Source organism: Plectropomus leopardus, chromosome 18 (assembly GCF_008729295.1).
Source record: "Plectropomus leopardus isolate mb chromosome 18, YSFRI_Pleo_2.0, whole genome shotgun sequence".
NCBI lineage: Eukaryota > Metazoa > Chordata > Actinopteri > Perciformes > Serranidae > Plectropomus > Plectropomus leopardus.
In genome coordinates this window covers 18,099,621-18,114,853 of record NC_056480.1, presented here as the reverse complement: position 1 = coordinate 18,114,853, position 15,233 = coordinate 18,099,621, and the positions used below count along the sequence as shown (strand labels likewise).

Sequence of the window (15,233 nt, the reverse complement as noted above, 5' to 3'; positions counted from 1 at the left end):
TGTTAGTTTGTAAACGAGTTACAAGAAAAGTACTTTAAAATAAGAAGAAAAAAAAGGAAAGAAAAAAAATTATCACCCAAAAGTTTTTTGGTTTTTTTTAAATGTATTAATTCCTTTTTTCCCTGTAACGTAATTGTGAATAGAAAATTATAGAGATTAAATTTATAGTTTTTCTGGATATTCTCATCATCTTTTACAAATATCTTGCCCAGTTGGTCATTGCCATGTTTTTTTCAAAGAAATCAAACCAATTTTCTCAGGGTTTAAAGGATAAAATAGACCGTGAAAAGCATCCTAACACATTACAAGGAAACTGATGAACTGGTTTCAAAGGGTTAAAGAATCCTCAATAAAAGAAGCTGATTGAATCACGTATTTTACATCTTCATATGCAGAGACAAGGACATAAAATCTGCAAGACTGAAGTTGCGGTAAAAGACATTTTCAAGCACTCATTTCACAGTGAGTAAGAATAAACAGAACAGGTTCACAGACTGAAAAGGTTTTTATTTTCGACAATCACAGTGTAGGTGGAATACAAATGTGAGGTATTTCGGGATCTAAGCACATACTGTGCACTGAACAGCTAATGGGAAAGCAGTTGGGTAATCAGGCAGTACAAAACGCAGTCGATACATTCAAATTCCCGCTCTTAACAAAAAGATGAAAAGAGTAACCATTCAAAAAACAAAAAATATATAAAGAAAATGTAAAGCCCTGGCAATGTTGATTGTCAATAAGTCTTTCTGTACAGGTTTTAGGCAAATGTGCCTACTCAATGTAAACAGCAACTGATGAGTCCCATTTTAGATGATAATCACAAATATCTTAACTGGTGACAATGCACAGTTTCAAAATGATTTTCATGCATGTATAAAAATGCAGCGATACATTTGTCTGTCTGGTGATGTCAAGCCATTAACTAAATGAATTTACAAAGACACATCTCCCCACTGGAGAGGGCCAAAAATAAATAAATTCAAATACAAAAGTTTTGACATCAAGTAATATCAATATGAAATAGTTTATATATACGTATCATATAAATGTATACTTGTAACTTTAGAAAAAAGAAATCAAAAAGATATTGGCATGTAAAGCAGGTTTTTCATGCCAGAAATGTCAGCACAGAACGCAGGTGGGTTTCCTGCGATGGCTGCAGCCATTTGATAATATTTCCACCTAAAATAACATCCCCAGCTCTGGAGATTATAAGAGGCTTTTGCTAAATAAATTAGACAAAGAGGCATTCTCCTCCGATTGGCTCAGCAGAAGATGCAGTAACCCTGATTTATAGTTGAAACAGCCAGCCCAGTGCTCCCAGTTGTTAGATTCAGGATACCAGGAGTGCCATTCCAAACAGCCCGGCAATAGCTGTGTTGGTGGGCAAACTGTAACCTTTCCCACACCGGCTTGGAAACCAAAGTTTCCCCCTGTAGCCTTGGGTGTAACAGGTTACAAACATGGGTCTAACTCCTTGTTGTTGTTTTTTTTTTTACATAAAGACAAGGAATATATTCAAAGTGAAGAGAGAAAATCTTTCAAGCCCCCCTTCTTGCTGCCCTGGTTGTCCTCCCGCATGAGGATCTTGCTGAGGCGCTGGACAACCCAATTTTTAGGTTTAGAGGGAGGCTTGGAGGAAGATGAGCCTGACCCTGAAGTGTTAGAGGAGGTGGAGGACCTGGAGAGACACAGAGAGTTGGGACGTGAGGAGAAAGTGACAGAAAAAGGGAGAGGAATGAAAAGTTACAACACAGTAACTTGAGACTTTGTTGGTTGGCAGCAAATGTTAAAAATGTGCTGACAACATGTATATGATCTAGCAAGCCTGGATACCTGCACGTAGCACCCATACAGCCATCTGTAGTTCTCTTTATGAAACAAAATCATTCATATGCTTACATGCCTGACACGTCATCCTCTCAGATGTCTGTATCAGCAACCAACTTTAGTCAAGGAAGGTTTTATCTTAAGGGGAATCACCCCAGGTGAATAGAGTAAAACTTTTAACTGATCGAAATCATCATGAAACTTCCCTAGCTGATTACTAATATTAAGACAATTGTTTGTTTTTTTATATTACAAATTATCTGAAATTTTATGTTTAAAGGTCCAGTGTGTAGGATTTAGGGGCATATATTTGCAGATCGTAACATTCATAGCTCATAGCTCTATTTTCATTAGCTTAGAATTACCTTGAGTTAATAATCATTGCCTTTTTGTTATAGAATGAGCTGTTTATATTATATATTAGCCCTTTCCCACAAAGTCTGCCATGTTGTTTCTACAGTAGCTCAGAATGGACAAACTTAACACCGGCTCTAGATAGTGCCATTTGCATTTTCATGTTTTACACATACCATAGTTCTCCTACATGGTAGATAGGAAAAGTTCTGCAACCCCACCGCTAGATGTCAGTAAATCCTACACCCTGTAACTTTAAATATGCAAATTGGGAATTATCCGATGGAATAGGTGCTAATTTGCATATATTTCCAGAACATAAATCTGAACATTCATAGAGCCAGGTTCAAAGGTCTTGTTTCATATTGTGGACATTTAGAGCTAAGATTTTTACAGAGGGACTTAAGGATATCTCTTTTTATCAACCAGGCTGCCAATAGCAATTGAAAAAAAAAAAATCAATTTCTGCCATGTTTTAAAATATTATATAAATCAGACTATGAATGATTTATGAGCACATCACATTGTAACAACCTTCAGAATATATATATATATATATATATATATATATATATATATGAATAAAGTGTGTATGAAAGTGCTACTGGAGTGGACGTGTTCAGCTTAGAGTATGAGCAAAAACTCATTTTGAGAGAATGGCCTTTGAAGAGAAGTACTGTAAAATTCTGTACATTTTAGACCCAAAAAAAAAAAAAGACACTACAGGTGAACAGAGTAAAACTTTTAACTAATAGATATTACCATGAAACTTCCCCGGTTGATTACTAACATTAAGACGATTATTTTTCTGATTAAGTTTTCTGAAAATTTTTGTTTAAAAATGCAAATGATACATTATCTGATCAGATGCATGTATTTGGACGTTTTCTTTTCACTAGTCTGTCAGAAGACATGAGACTTAAGCAAAAATTACCAAAATTGACCATGGCATGAAAGAACTAACTGAAAGAGCTGTTTCCCTTTAATTTTCTAGCTCAGAATATATTAATACCAGCCACCTGAAAATAACTTACCTAGGTGTGTGAGCAGGTGTCTTGTCTTTGCCGGGAGTCTTGGGAGTTGTCATGCTGGCTCGGTGGGTTGACTGTGGGGTCTTGTGTTTTCCGACACTCCCCGGTGTACTGTGGGTCTTAGCGAGGGTAGCTATAAACTCCCTGTTCATTCCTTTGTGTCTGGATGTCCTGTTGCAAGTGTGGCAGGTGGCCATCTGGGAAAAACGGAAGAGAAGAGCATATTTATTAATATTGCATGGACAGCATCTATGTATATTCTTCTCTCACATAACAAGGTTTTGAGGTGAAGGCATGCAAGGTATCCCCATGGGGATGCTTTACAAAAGAAATCTAAAGGTTTTCTTAAAGGTTCTTGAAACTAATGTTGTATAATACCAATCTAATGCAAATCTAAGTGTGGGAGGGTGAAGCTTTTTTCATTTGTCATTATTTTTCGTCAAACTCAGTATAGCCACAGCTCTGTGTCTTTCTTTGGGACACATGGGAGTTTGTTGTAACTTGGACATTGGTTTCAGTGACAGAATGCCGCCAGAGACACAAAGCGAGGGACTTGTGGCAGGCAATGGGGCTGTAATGAGAGTTGCTCATATGCTCTGTTTGACACTGGCCAGCCCAAAGCCTCACAGCTGAGGAATCGTTCATAAATGGGGTCCAGGAAGCAAATTCATGACAGGAGATGATTGCCTCAACAGCTGAGGCCGTTCCCATTGGCCCTGCCCAACATTCCCAAGATTATCTTACCTTATGTATGTACGGATATGAAAACTGGATTAGTTAAAGCAGGATGGGAAACATTGGCTTAGCCTATGAAAGGGCAAGGTGGGGTTGTTGCCATGCAGTTTCACCTATTCAGGGTATGGGTGCTACAAGAGCCAGGGTCATTTCTATGACCCTTTTCTAACAAAAATTACTTTAAAATGCTGGTGGAGTTGACACTATACTGCGCCTTACATGATCAATTCTGAGCAATTTCGTGACACGGATTACACAAGGCCCTATATTAAGCAAAGAACGCAGGCACTTGTGAGAGTTACGAGCCCCAGCTGCTGGTTCATGAGATCCACATGATTCAAGACAACAATTGGCATCCAAGATTCCTGCACACCACTGTCTTGTGTCCCAATAAAAAGGTATAGTGCATGTGTCTTACATGTAACTGGGACAGTGCAGTTAGTCATGAGGTTAATGACAGACATTATGGTACATCCCCAAACAGAAGAAAAACCCAGCAGCTGAGGTAACCACCACAATCACTCCTTTAACATTTGACCAATGTTCTTATTCAATTGCTAACCAGTATTTACAACTAAGAAAACTAAAAGATCAAGCGATGATAACAGTTTGGAGATAATAACACCATCTCAGTGATAAACTGAAGTGCAAGACAAGTCACAGAAGAATAAACCAACACTAGGACATCAGTAAACTCTTAAACTAGTGAGATTTTCTCTGTAGAAAAAAGGTATTTAGTGTAGATTCAAGATTCTTCTTCAACATTCCTCTCAACCTTCAGTAACATAAATCCCATTACGCCATCAAGAGTTACACACACTGGTCCTAACAGACCACCCCTGCAGAGGTCAGTAAGTCTGAGTCAAGCTGTTGACAGTCCTGAATGCTGATGAGATGGAAAACTCACCGACACGAAGGTAGCCATTTCAGATTCTGACAGGTGTCTGTTGGAGAGCGTTGGGTTTCGATGCACCGCGAGTACACAGTTCCTCCTTGCTTCTACGTGACCGTGTGTAAAGTGTTTACTACATGAGCCTGCATGTCCAGCTTTATACAGAGCCAGCCGAGCAACTGATCCACCCATTGCACAGGGGTGTGGCTCAAAGGAGGACGGACCAATGCACTTTCAAAAAGGTTGACTACTCTGTGGGACAGCCAGTACTCTCTGTTGCTTCGTCAGTGGTGACAATTAAGATTCAAACTGGACTCATCTAGAAACATCGTTGTTTGCAAACAAAATTTACCTCAAGGGATAAAAAAAATGTTAGACCTTCGTCTAAGCATTAAACCCAGGAAGGTAGGGTTAAAAGATGTTGTTAGAATCCAAGGCCTTTTTTCCATGTAGAATATGTAAGATTTTGATTTTGTATCGAACGCAATGTGATTAATTATTCCTGCGTACACTGCTTTTTAAAAACCAATGGTACTAAATTCAAAAAAGGAAATTACAGTATTCGTAGTGCAGCACGCATCCAAAGGATTGAAAGAGAAATCACTTTGAAAACCATTGTGATCATCGTAAAAAAGGTTTGCTAGTGACTGTATTGACTTTTTGAAGTATTTTCTTCATTGTAAAAGTGCAGCTGAATATAGAGGCCAACAGCACCTATACAATTTAATTTTCAATGCAGCCTATACAAGAGAACTGATTGCCTAATATGTTTTAGCGAAACAATTATATTATTTCTCAAGGACTCAATAATTCCCAAGTTAATACAGCAAGGTCATCCACAGTCTATACATAAGGTTTCAGTGGTGGAAGAAATATTCAGATCCTTTATTTAAGCAAAAGTACGAATATCACACTGTGAAAAAACTCAGTTAAAAGTAAAAGCCCTGCATTGAAAATGTTAATTAAGTAAAAGTAAGTCAGTATTCTCAGGAAAATGTACTTACAGTATTAAATGTAAATGTACCCAATGCAGAAAAATCACCAGAAAGAAACCCACTACTAAAAAACTCAACATAAAAAGAAATAGAACAAAGCACCACCAAACTTAAGTACAGTACTTGAGCAAATGTACTAAGTTACATTCCACTGGTTCCTGACTTATTGTGATTATATAAGTAGTAAAAACAATTTCTTTCCAGGCCTTGATACAAGCCCGTATTTCAGCATATGAATCTTCACATTGAATGAGAAAATTCAACAGTGAAAGCCTTTTCATCAAACTCATTATCTCTCCTCATTGACATAATAAGCACTCTTTTAAACTTAGCAAAGCTCCGACCGATTTTGATTACAATCGTTGTATTTAACTAGTCGTAATAACTCAAAGCAGATAATGCAGAAGATGCAGACAAAGCTGGAGCAACTGTGTTTCATCCACGAAGGATGGATTTAGCTGGAGATCATAAAGCTGTTCAAACTTATCATTAACAAACACTGTCTGCAGTCTTTTCTTTCGGTCTAATATGTCTTAATATTGAAAAAGCATGGCAAAGGTTGTTATACTCACACCACCGGCTGGTTATATAGAGGTATTTCACAGAAACAGTCTACAGAGAGCAGAACGGCACTCGATTAGAGGAGCTGGGTTCACGTATATAGGAGGAAATGTCTATCTTGCTATAGTGTCCTCAAGTCCCACATTGAATTTCTAATGTTTCCAGAGTGTTCCAGCTCTCTCCTTGGAGGATTAGTGAAGCATTACTACTGCACAGTAGAGATGGACTATAAAAAAAACATACTAAATTCAATCTGACATTGATATATTTTGTTCCACTTTCAACAATATTGATATTGATTATTTCTTTATTGGGTATATGATTTTTCAAAATAGTGGTCAAATTTAGGGAAAAAAAGATCATTAGAATTAAAGGCAATTCACATTGCACATAATGGCTGCTAATAACAGTTTTAATACAAATGAATTATGGACAACTTCTTGTTTTTGTTCAGCCTCCTTATAACTTTTAGGTTGTGTTTTTTTTGTTTGAAGAGGTCACATCTTGCTGCTGTGCTGCATTTTCTTGTCAGAAAGAGTGCATCTTGCTGTATTTTGTATCAGGTGAAAAGTATCACCAAACCATCCAACATAATTCCTATCTGCCGTTCTATCACGTGTTTGATGTGGAAGTGTGCAACACGTGCGCACGAGGTTCTGATGTCACATACTGTAGGTTTCCACAGTCACGTCACATGGGCCAGCTTAATATTTTAGGCCAGTTTTGGCACAAACATCATACAAAGGAACTAAAAACATTGAGAAGTAATACAACCACCAATATTTTGTATTTACCAGTAGCCTGTTTTTATTCCTGATCTTTTTTTTTTGAAGGACTCGATATATTCTCGATATATATTTTATAGTCAGTCTCTATCCTTAAATTTATATATATACACACACACACACACACACACACACACACACATATATAATGTATATACTATATTATTGTTTCCATGCTGCATTGAGATTAACTGGAACTACATTCCCCTACAGAATATTTTAAACAATGGCATGCATCCTTCCAATTTTCACGTCATGACTGTTTACATCCATCTATTCATCTGTATTTATTTTTAAAGTGTTGTGATAAGCAGTGTTATTATATTTCACTCTGTATTTGCTTTTTTGTTATTTTGAACATTTCCATCACTGCCGTTACCCAATTTCCTCTTGTAGATCATTTAAGTTTCATCTAATCAAACACTGACAGGAAACTGGCAACGAATACTTTAACAAAATCTGTTTGTTCTGCAGTTATAAATGGTGCAATAACCGCAATTGTACTGCATTCTGTAAGTGATTAGGGCCGTGGATATCTAGGTGACAGTCTAACTCAGATGACTATCAAATACATGATTGCCAAGGAGGTAAAAAAAAAAGAAATTTTAGGATACAGGAGTGTGTAGCTCTCAGTGGAGTGGATCAAACACAGACAGCTGGCTGCAGATGGATGTTTACAATCAGAATGACCTGCTTCTGTTTATCCTCTTGTCCTCTAGTTGCCACTACTGGCCCCTCCATCATCAGCTGGCCTGCACTGAGGCACTGAGATGACAGGCTCTAAAAAAAGAAACCTTTATCTAGTGAGTGTGTGTGTGCACGTGCACGAGAAGCACAGTGCAGAGACTTGTCAAACTCAACAAGACCAAGGCGTCGACAAATGACACCGTCCACTCATAAACAACAATGGTGGCTATCGTATGGCTATGACAGTTCATGACAAACCGAAATGAAAACCCAACCGTCACGTGTACCCGTCTAATTTACGCTAATCCTTGGGCATGTAGTGTATGCACTTGGAGGGACACACGTGAGCCAGCGCCACAGACAGATTTGATTTCTTGTCTGCTGATCCTGGGAGCAGACAGACCAGCAGTGGCCAGAGCGCAAAGCATATGGCAAAAGTGACAAGTTGGAGATTCAGTGTAGGAAGAGGATAAACGACCACCTATATACAGCTGGAGGAGAATTAAGGAATTTTGTTTTTTGCAGAGAATCAAATTTCTTTTTCTGAAAATCTAGATCCATCATATGATCAGAGGAAGACACCATGACTTGTAATTATGATATCACAATGAAATTCACCATATAAGAAACAAAGTGAGCAGCATTATATTTTCACACCGTGCTTCAGCCTTGACTTTTCATCCTACTGCCATCCTAACAAAAAAGAGGAGCTTTTTGGTTTCTCTCCGACAAAACATGTGCCAACACAGCCAACCAGCCAACACACACAGCAACAGTCACACACACACTTCTTCTCATACGCATACATTAGGCTGTTTAGCTCTGGAAAATTATGCACAGTGCATGGAATATGAGCATTGTGCTGTTCATCCCTTAAATCATAGAAAAAGACAATGTGCAATCACATACACCTCACTAGCAGCCCACCTAAATAGCTTAAGTCTCCTTTAATCTTTTATAAAGAGGATAAACCAATCTGCTAATTCTCATGGTGTCTGTGCAGTGAAAGGTTTAAAGGCAGTCAGCACAACAGCAAATCACCACCACTGTTTTAATCTATGAGCTTTGACTAAGACGTGCATCATCCTATGTAAGCTTGCATGAACGTGCAGGTATGAAAATTAAATGTTTAAAGGGGGCAGTTCACCGAAAAATTAAATTATTCAATTTTCGTCAAACCAGTGGTTCTAATCATCAATCTTGATCATTTTGGTTTGAGATGCACCGAAAGAAGCATGCATCTACTCATGGACGAGAGGCTCGCGGTCGTGACAGTGCAAGATGTAAACATGAAAGCTACAGTGGTAACAATTATAAAAAAATAACTTTTTGTCATATTTGTTGAAACTTTTGTTATATCCTGACAGGAGGACAGAGACAGAATATGTGCAGAAAAAAGCACCTTCCTCTGATTCCTCTTATTGCTCCAAATGGCATATGAAAGAATCCAACAGAGGAGACGTCAGTCCTCCTCTGTGGAAGTTTAAGTTAAAACAAGTTTGTCGGCCTCGGTCTTCTGCTGGCTTTCTTGTCTCTGCACATGTTGGCAGTACAACATGTGCATGAGCACTGACTAACAGCTGCATTAGATGTTTCGTTCAATTAAATACATTTTTTTATTTTTATCACTCCTTTTCGAATATGAAAACCAAGTCATTATTCATTCATTTTCTGTAACCTCTTGTCCTTGTAAGGGTCGCAGGGGGGCTGGAGCCAATTCCAGCTGTCATCGGGTGGAAGGCGGGGTACACCCTGGACAGGTCGCCAGACTATCGCAGTGCCAACACATATAGACAGATAACCTTTCTTGCTGATAAATCGCACTACAGGTTAGAGGAAAAATATGTATTTTTAATTTTGTGGTGAACTGTGCCTTTAAAGGCAGTCAGGGCTTGCTGGGATGCTGATAAATCACCAGCAAAGTTTAAATCTATGAGCTTTGGCTTAAGACATATATCCTATATAAGTTTACATGAATGGACAGGGATAAAAATATGATGGTAAAATGAACAAAAGAGTGAAAAAAAACTCTGAACGCGACTTTGCAGCTTTGTGTCATGCAGCTGAAGTTGCGCCCAGCTGACAACGTGTGACCTAATATTTTGAAAAATGAGAAGACGGGAGTAAACACTTCTGAGGTTCAAAACAGAAATCATTGCTTCTGCTGTCTCTGACCTACTGAGTCTTTCAGGTCAAACCCATGTAGGTTCTTTTTCCTGTAACATACATTTCTGCCGGCATGTGACACCCGTGCTTCTAGCCTGACAATGTAACATTACTACATGTATCATTAGTCCTGAGAATTATAAGGTAGATTGAATGTGAAATAGCAATAAGCAACAGAAATGACACAAACTCACACAGACCCACATAAATCAATTCTACAGATGGACCCCTGATTCTATTATTAGCCCCTGCTCCATAAATACCTCCCTTCCTGACTTTCTCTCTCTTCAGTTAGAGGTCAGCTTGGGTTGATTAGTTTGACCTAGGCAGCACGACAGCGCCCAGGAAGGGAAAGACGAGCAGAGCAACAGAGTGAGTGACAGAATTAAGTGCACATAATTGCCTTTGAATTGAATATAAGTTTGAAAAAAGTGTTGAATGTTGATTGCGTGACAGAGTTTTTAAAATGCCCTTGTGTGCGTGCACTCAAAAGCACAAATATCTGCGCGCACTGTGTGTGAAAGTCATTTGAGAACACATCAATACAACACAATAAAGCCGAAAGCAGAAGAGCAGTTGGGGGATCAATACGAGGCAGGCTGTGATGTTGCAGGCAGCCACTTAGTCACACTGTCTGGAGGCAGGATGCCCGGTAAACACACAGAGACACCCGATCTGAATGCAGAGCGGCTACACACTGCCATTTATAAAAAAGAAAGATGTCATATCTGTTCCTCCTCTTTCCTTCTGTCTCTGTTGGGGGTGATAAAGGTCACTTTTCATCCTAAATCACACCAGCAGGTTCTCAGAAAAAAATACATAAATAAATAAAACACTGTAAAGGGTGAAGGTAAGATATTAAGTTTTTTAAAAGATGATTTATCACAAAGTCAAGTAGGATTTATTCAGTTTGCCAGATTTTATGAAATAATGTAATTCATGATGCTGTGGGTCTTCTGTTGCAGATTTTTGTGAGTTGTTAAATGGTGAGGGAACATCTAGAGCCCAATGAATCAACGATATCTCACGGCGGAAAAAGTGACGCTTGATAAGGTTCTTTCAGATATAGCATAAAAAATATCCTAAGATAAACTGTGAGAACAAATGCTTCCTCCCATTCTCCTGATATGATCTGTAAAGGCTTTTTCCAGGGTATGCTGTCATGGTTTGGATTAAATCTAGCAACACATTGCCTGATTAAAGGCTTAGTGTCTGTATGACATTTGAAAATGCAAAATTAAATGTTCTGTATAAACAAAATCATCACATTCTGTTTTCATTTATAAGCAAGGAGACCAAAGATTATTTGATGTCACTCGTTACGACACACATATGCAATGCCGGCACATCAATTTACAAAATGTCTTTGGCACGAAGACACCTCAAGGGCCAGATATATAAAGGACGAACACATACGTCATTTCTCACACTGGTATGCATAAAAGAAGAATGTACAGTGAGACTGTGCGCACCTCATGCATACCTCAGACCAGGCACACGCATGTTTTTTTTAGAGATAGCTGTTGGTGATATAATAGAGTTGATATAAAATATAAGGGGAGAGACATAAATTTAGAATATTACATTGTGGACAGTGAAATTAGGCTTGTGCATCCAATTTCACAATCAGAGATTTACAAACCATAACTAAGGGATATGCGTGGCTTCATAAATCTGCAAACAATAATAAATAATGCATATGAATAGTTCTGTCTTTGTGCACATAGTTGTAGTCCTTATTCTGCACACAGTTTTATGCATTTTACTCCCACATGGACCAGCTGTGCTTCAGGATGTAGCTGCTCTGATCGCAGGTATAACAATAAACTAGAATTACCACCGTGCGGTTATGTACCTGTAACAACCAGTCAAATTACAATTTACATCCATGTCTGTACAGACTCGTATGTAACCATGACAATAGTCCATGCTTCAAAGATGGAGATTGCTACAAAGAAGCTACAAATTCTAAAACGTGAATGCTTCACACACATCTTAAAGCCAGCAGCAGAGACAAGTCTCACCAATTCATTATCTGACCAAATGTTTTCACTTCTGTTCCTGAGTTGTGACGTTAAGTAGTGGCCAGAACATTTTTTGCTCAACATTATGATGTCACGCTGAAGTTAAACTTTGACCTTTAGATATAAAATGTCATCACTTCATCGTTTTATTCTTTTAAACATTTGTGTGATTTTTTTTCATTAAGTGTATGAATTGTTGAGTTATGGCCAAAAACCCAGAGATTGTGCTTTAGGGCTATAACACAAACCCCTTTATTACACTGGCTTTGCTTTTTTTATACAGAACCAAACAAGGAAGGCATAGTGCAGCTCTAGTATTTCGAAAGCAAAAGAGGCCTGACGTGTAACACAACAGCGTAGGCCTCTAGTGTGACATATAACATACGCATTAGATAGCCCTTTCTGAACAATGTCAATGGCATAACATGGCACCAACAATAAGTTGCTGTCCCTGTTACATGGCGGCTGATCTTGCCTGCTGCTTGGAGGATAAGGAGCTCCCAGACTTCACTGTCTCCCCACTTTGGGGACAATTTCTATTGCTGTTCTTCATCTTAGAGTTAGATCCCAACGACTGCTAGCTGCTTTTAAAATCTCCCTGCAATGGGTCGCACACATAGCACTTTGTCGAAACATCACACTCATCCTGTCCTGCTGACTATCCTTGTTACACAGACTTCCACTCAGTGCTGTCACTACATACACTGTTGCGTAAGAGGTGAGACAACTGTGTCCCCTATTCCGATTTTATCCCTTTTATACAGAACGGCAAGGTGGAATAATGACACAACATTCATGCTTTGAACAAGCAAAGGGGCTACAGTGACCTTAACCTTTGACCACCAAAATGTCAGTCCATCCTTTAGTCCAAGTGAACATTTGTGCCAAATTTGAGGAAAGTACCATATGGCATTCTTGAAATATCACATGCACGGACGAATGAACACAGATCGTTCAGACAACCCCAAAAACCTATTGCCTCCGGCCGCGGCTGTTGCCGGTGCAGAGGCATAAAAATACAGCCTAGAGACAGGTCTGGATTTGAAGCCCTCCAGGTCATATTTAAAGGTAACTAATGGCACGTGTGTGGCTTTATAACAGGTATGCGATGAATGCCATTAATGTGCATGCATACTGTCAGAATGGGTTACAGGAGCAATATAAATGCTGCTGAGTGAGGATTCAAAAACTGAACTGTGGCGGCTTCCAAACCTTAACACCCGTGCCAACTTACAGTTGAGCTCACAGTAGAGATTGCCAAGTTCCAGAGTAGGCTTTTAATAGTGGTGAGGAAATGAAATGAAGAGCGGAACAGAGGCTAATTGACAGATGACACGCTGTAATGGAGCAGCATCAAGTTCTCTATATGGGGTTTATCCTGCATATGAGCTGGGCTACAAACATGTTGACAGCAGAGAGCAGAAGCTGAACCTAGCCCAGGGTTTGTAGTGTGTTTGTGTGTGTGTGTGTGATAGAAAAACAAACCAATATGCATGCATTCTTACACTATGCATGTTTTTTTTTATGTTAATAGGCCCTCCAATGTTTCCAGAGGATGTCAGTCACGAACCCAGCATTGACTTGCCATGCACAGTGCTCCCATTAATGGTGTGTTAACTTGCTTAAAATACCTCAGTACACACTTTGTCAAAGCGCGACACACGTGAGACATAAGTGAGTGTTTCCACTTCAAAGCAAGTCTCCTGTGTTTGTATCTAGAAAGCTCAAGGCCGCAACCACTGGCCTTTCTCTTCCAAGACACGTCCCCCTCTCGTCATCCTGTCACTCGCTACCCAATCTCGAGGTGTCAAAACCTCTCTGAGGGGGTTTTCCTGTTCCCTGAGAGCAAACACAGACAAATAACCAGCCAGACATCTCTGTCTCCTGTTTCCTGTCATCTCCTTAAGAGACACATTTTCCAACAGCATTACTCCAGTAAAAATAAATATGACAGAGGGATGTGGTGAAGAGATGAGCGAGAATGGGAGGAGAGAAGCAAGATGATGGTAATGTGAGAGGGCAGGGGGCGGTCAGGTAGAAGGGTTGAGGTAAAAAGCAAGCGAAAAAGCAGTGCAGGGATTGGAGAGTACAAAAGAAAAACCCCAGAAGACTGGGGGATGAGAGGTGGCCAGTGAGGTCAAGAAGAAGTGGTGACATAAATTACAGAGGAATGTTGGATTTACGTCAGGAAGAAATGGCCCTTCTCGGAAAACTGAACAATTTTTCAACCACTTATGTTCTGCCACTGTGTTTTTTTAAGCCTGGTTCATCTGTTATTCAGAAGGCAAGTGTTGCTTTCAGAGTAAAACAAGTGTTGCATTACAACACTTGTTAAACAGCATCGTGACTGCACATTCAGTAATTGTGCCTTTCCACCTGTCTTATAGCTGGGTTCTCAGACATTTTCATGGACAACATTTCAAACTTTTCCATCACTTTTCAAAGACCCATAAGAATGATTTTTTTGTTGCACCAGTTGTTCAGCACTTTTCAAACATATCATATTCAAAACATATTCAAACATAATTTCAGCTAGATGGCATATAAAAAAGGGAGGGAAGAACCCAGGGATGGAAAACATAACATTGTCACACACTGACACATATCATAGCTACGTTACATCGACAGCTATCGATAATTTATTTACCGTTATACTACATTACATGAAACAGTGATGTGCCATATCTTATTGTTCACAATAATACTGGTATAATAAAAATTCTGATTGTGATAATGGCAATATTCCAACATGTAGACATAATGTTGTCATACCATTAGGCGCGGCTACGTCAAGCGTGCCTATGAGCATATTTGCTATTGGTTACGGTTGGTTTTTTACACACTAAAGAAATCCTGACATATAGAACTATGCACTCATTTTGTTGAAACTGCATGTTCTTGAAATTAATGATGAAATACTTTTTATATTTTGTCATAGTTAAAAATATTGTTATCACAAAAACACCCTGAAACATGGTGATATTGCCCATTTGTAATGTGGAAGGTTATCTATAAAAGAATATTGTGACTTTTCCAGGTATTCCGTGACTGTGGGAACCCCAGATAAGTAAGTCTTGAGTATAGGCACTGAGCATAAATTCACCCTCCGAAACAATATTAATGTATATAGCCAGGAAAAGCCCGTACTGAAAACTTTTTTTCTTGTAATAAAC

At 38.9% G+C, this 15,233-nt stretch overlaps 1 protein-coding gene across 1 annotated transcript in view; it reads right to left on the bottom strand.

The window, feature by feature from the left end:
* Positions 1-486: 486 nt before the first annotated feature.
* c18h18orf21 (chromosome 18 C18orf21 homolog) overlaps positions 487-15,233 on the bottom strand; it is a 30,237-nt gene continuing 15,490 nt past the window's right edge. Inside the window, exons 4-5 of the mRNA XM_042506575.1 lie at positions 3,219-3,412; positions 487-1,681 (exon numbers count right to left, since the gene is read on the bottom strand). Of these exons, the coding sequence (XP_042362509.1) occupies positions 1,519-1,681; positions 3,219-3,412 (357 nt within the window). The 3' untranslated portion in view covers positions 487-1,518. The remainder of the gene's footprint in view (positions 1,682-3,218; positions 3,413-15,233) is intronic.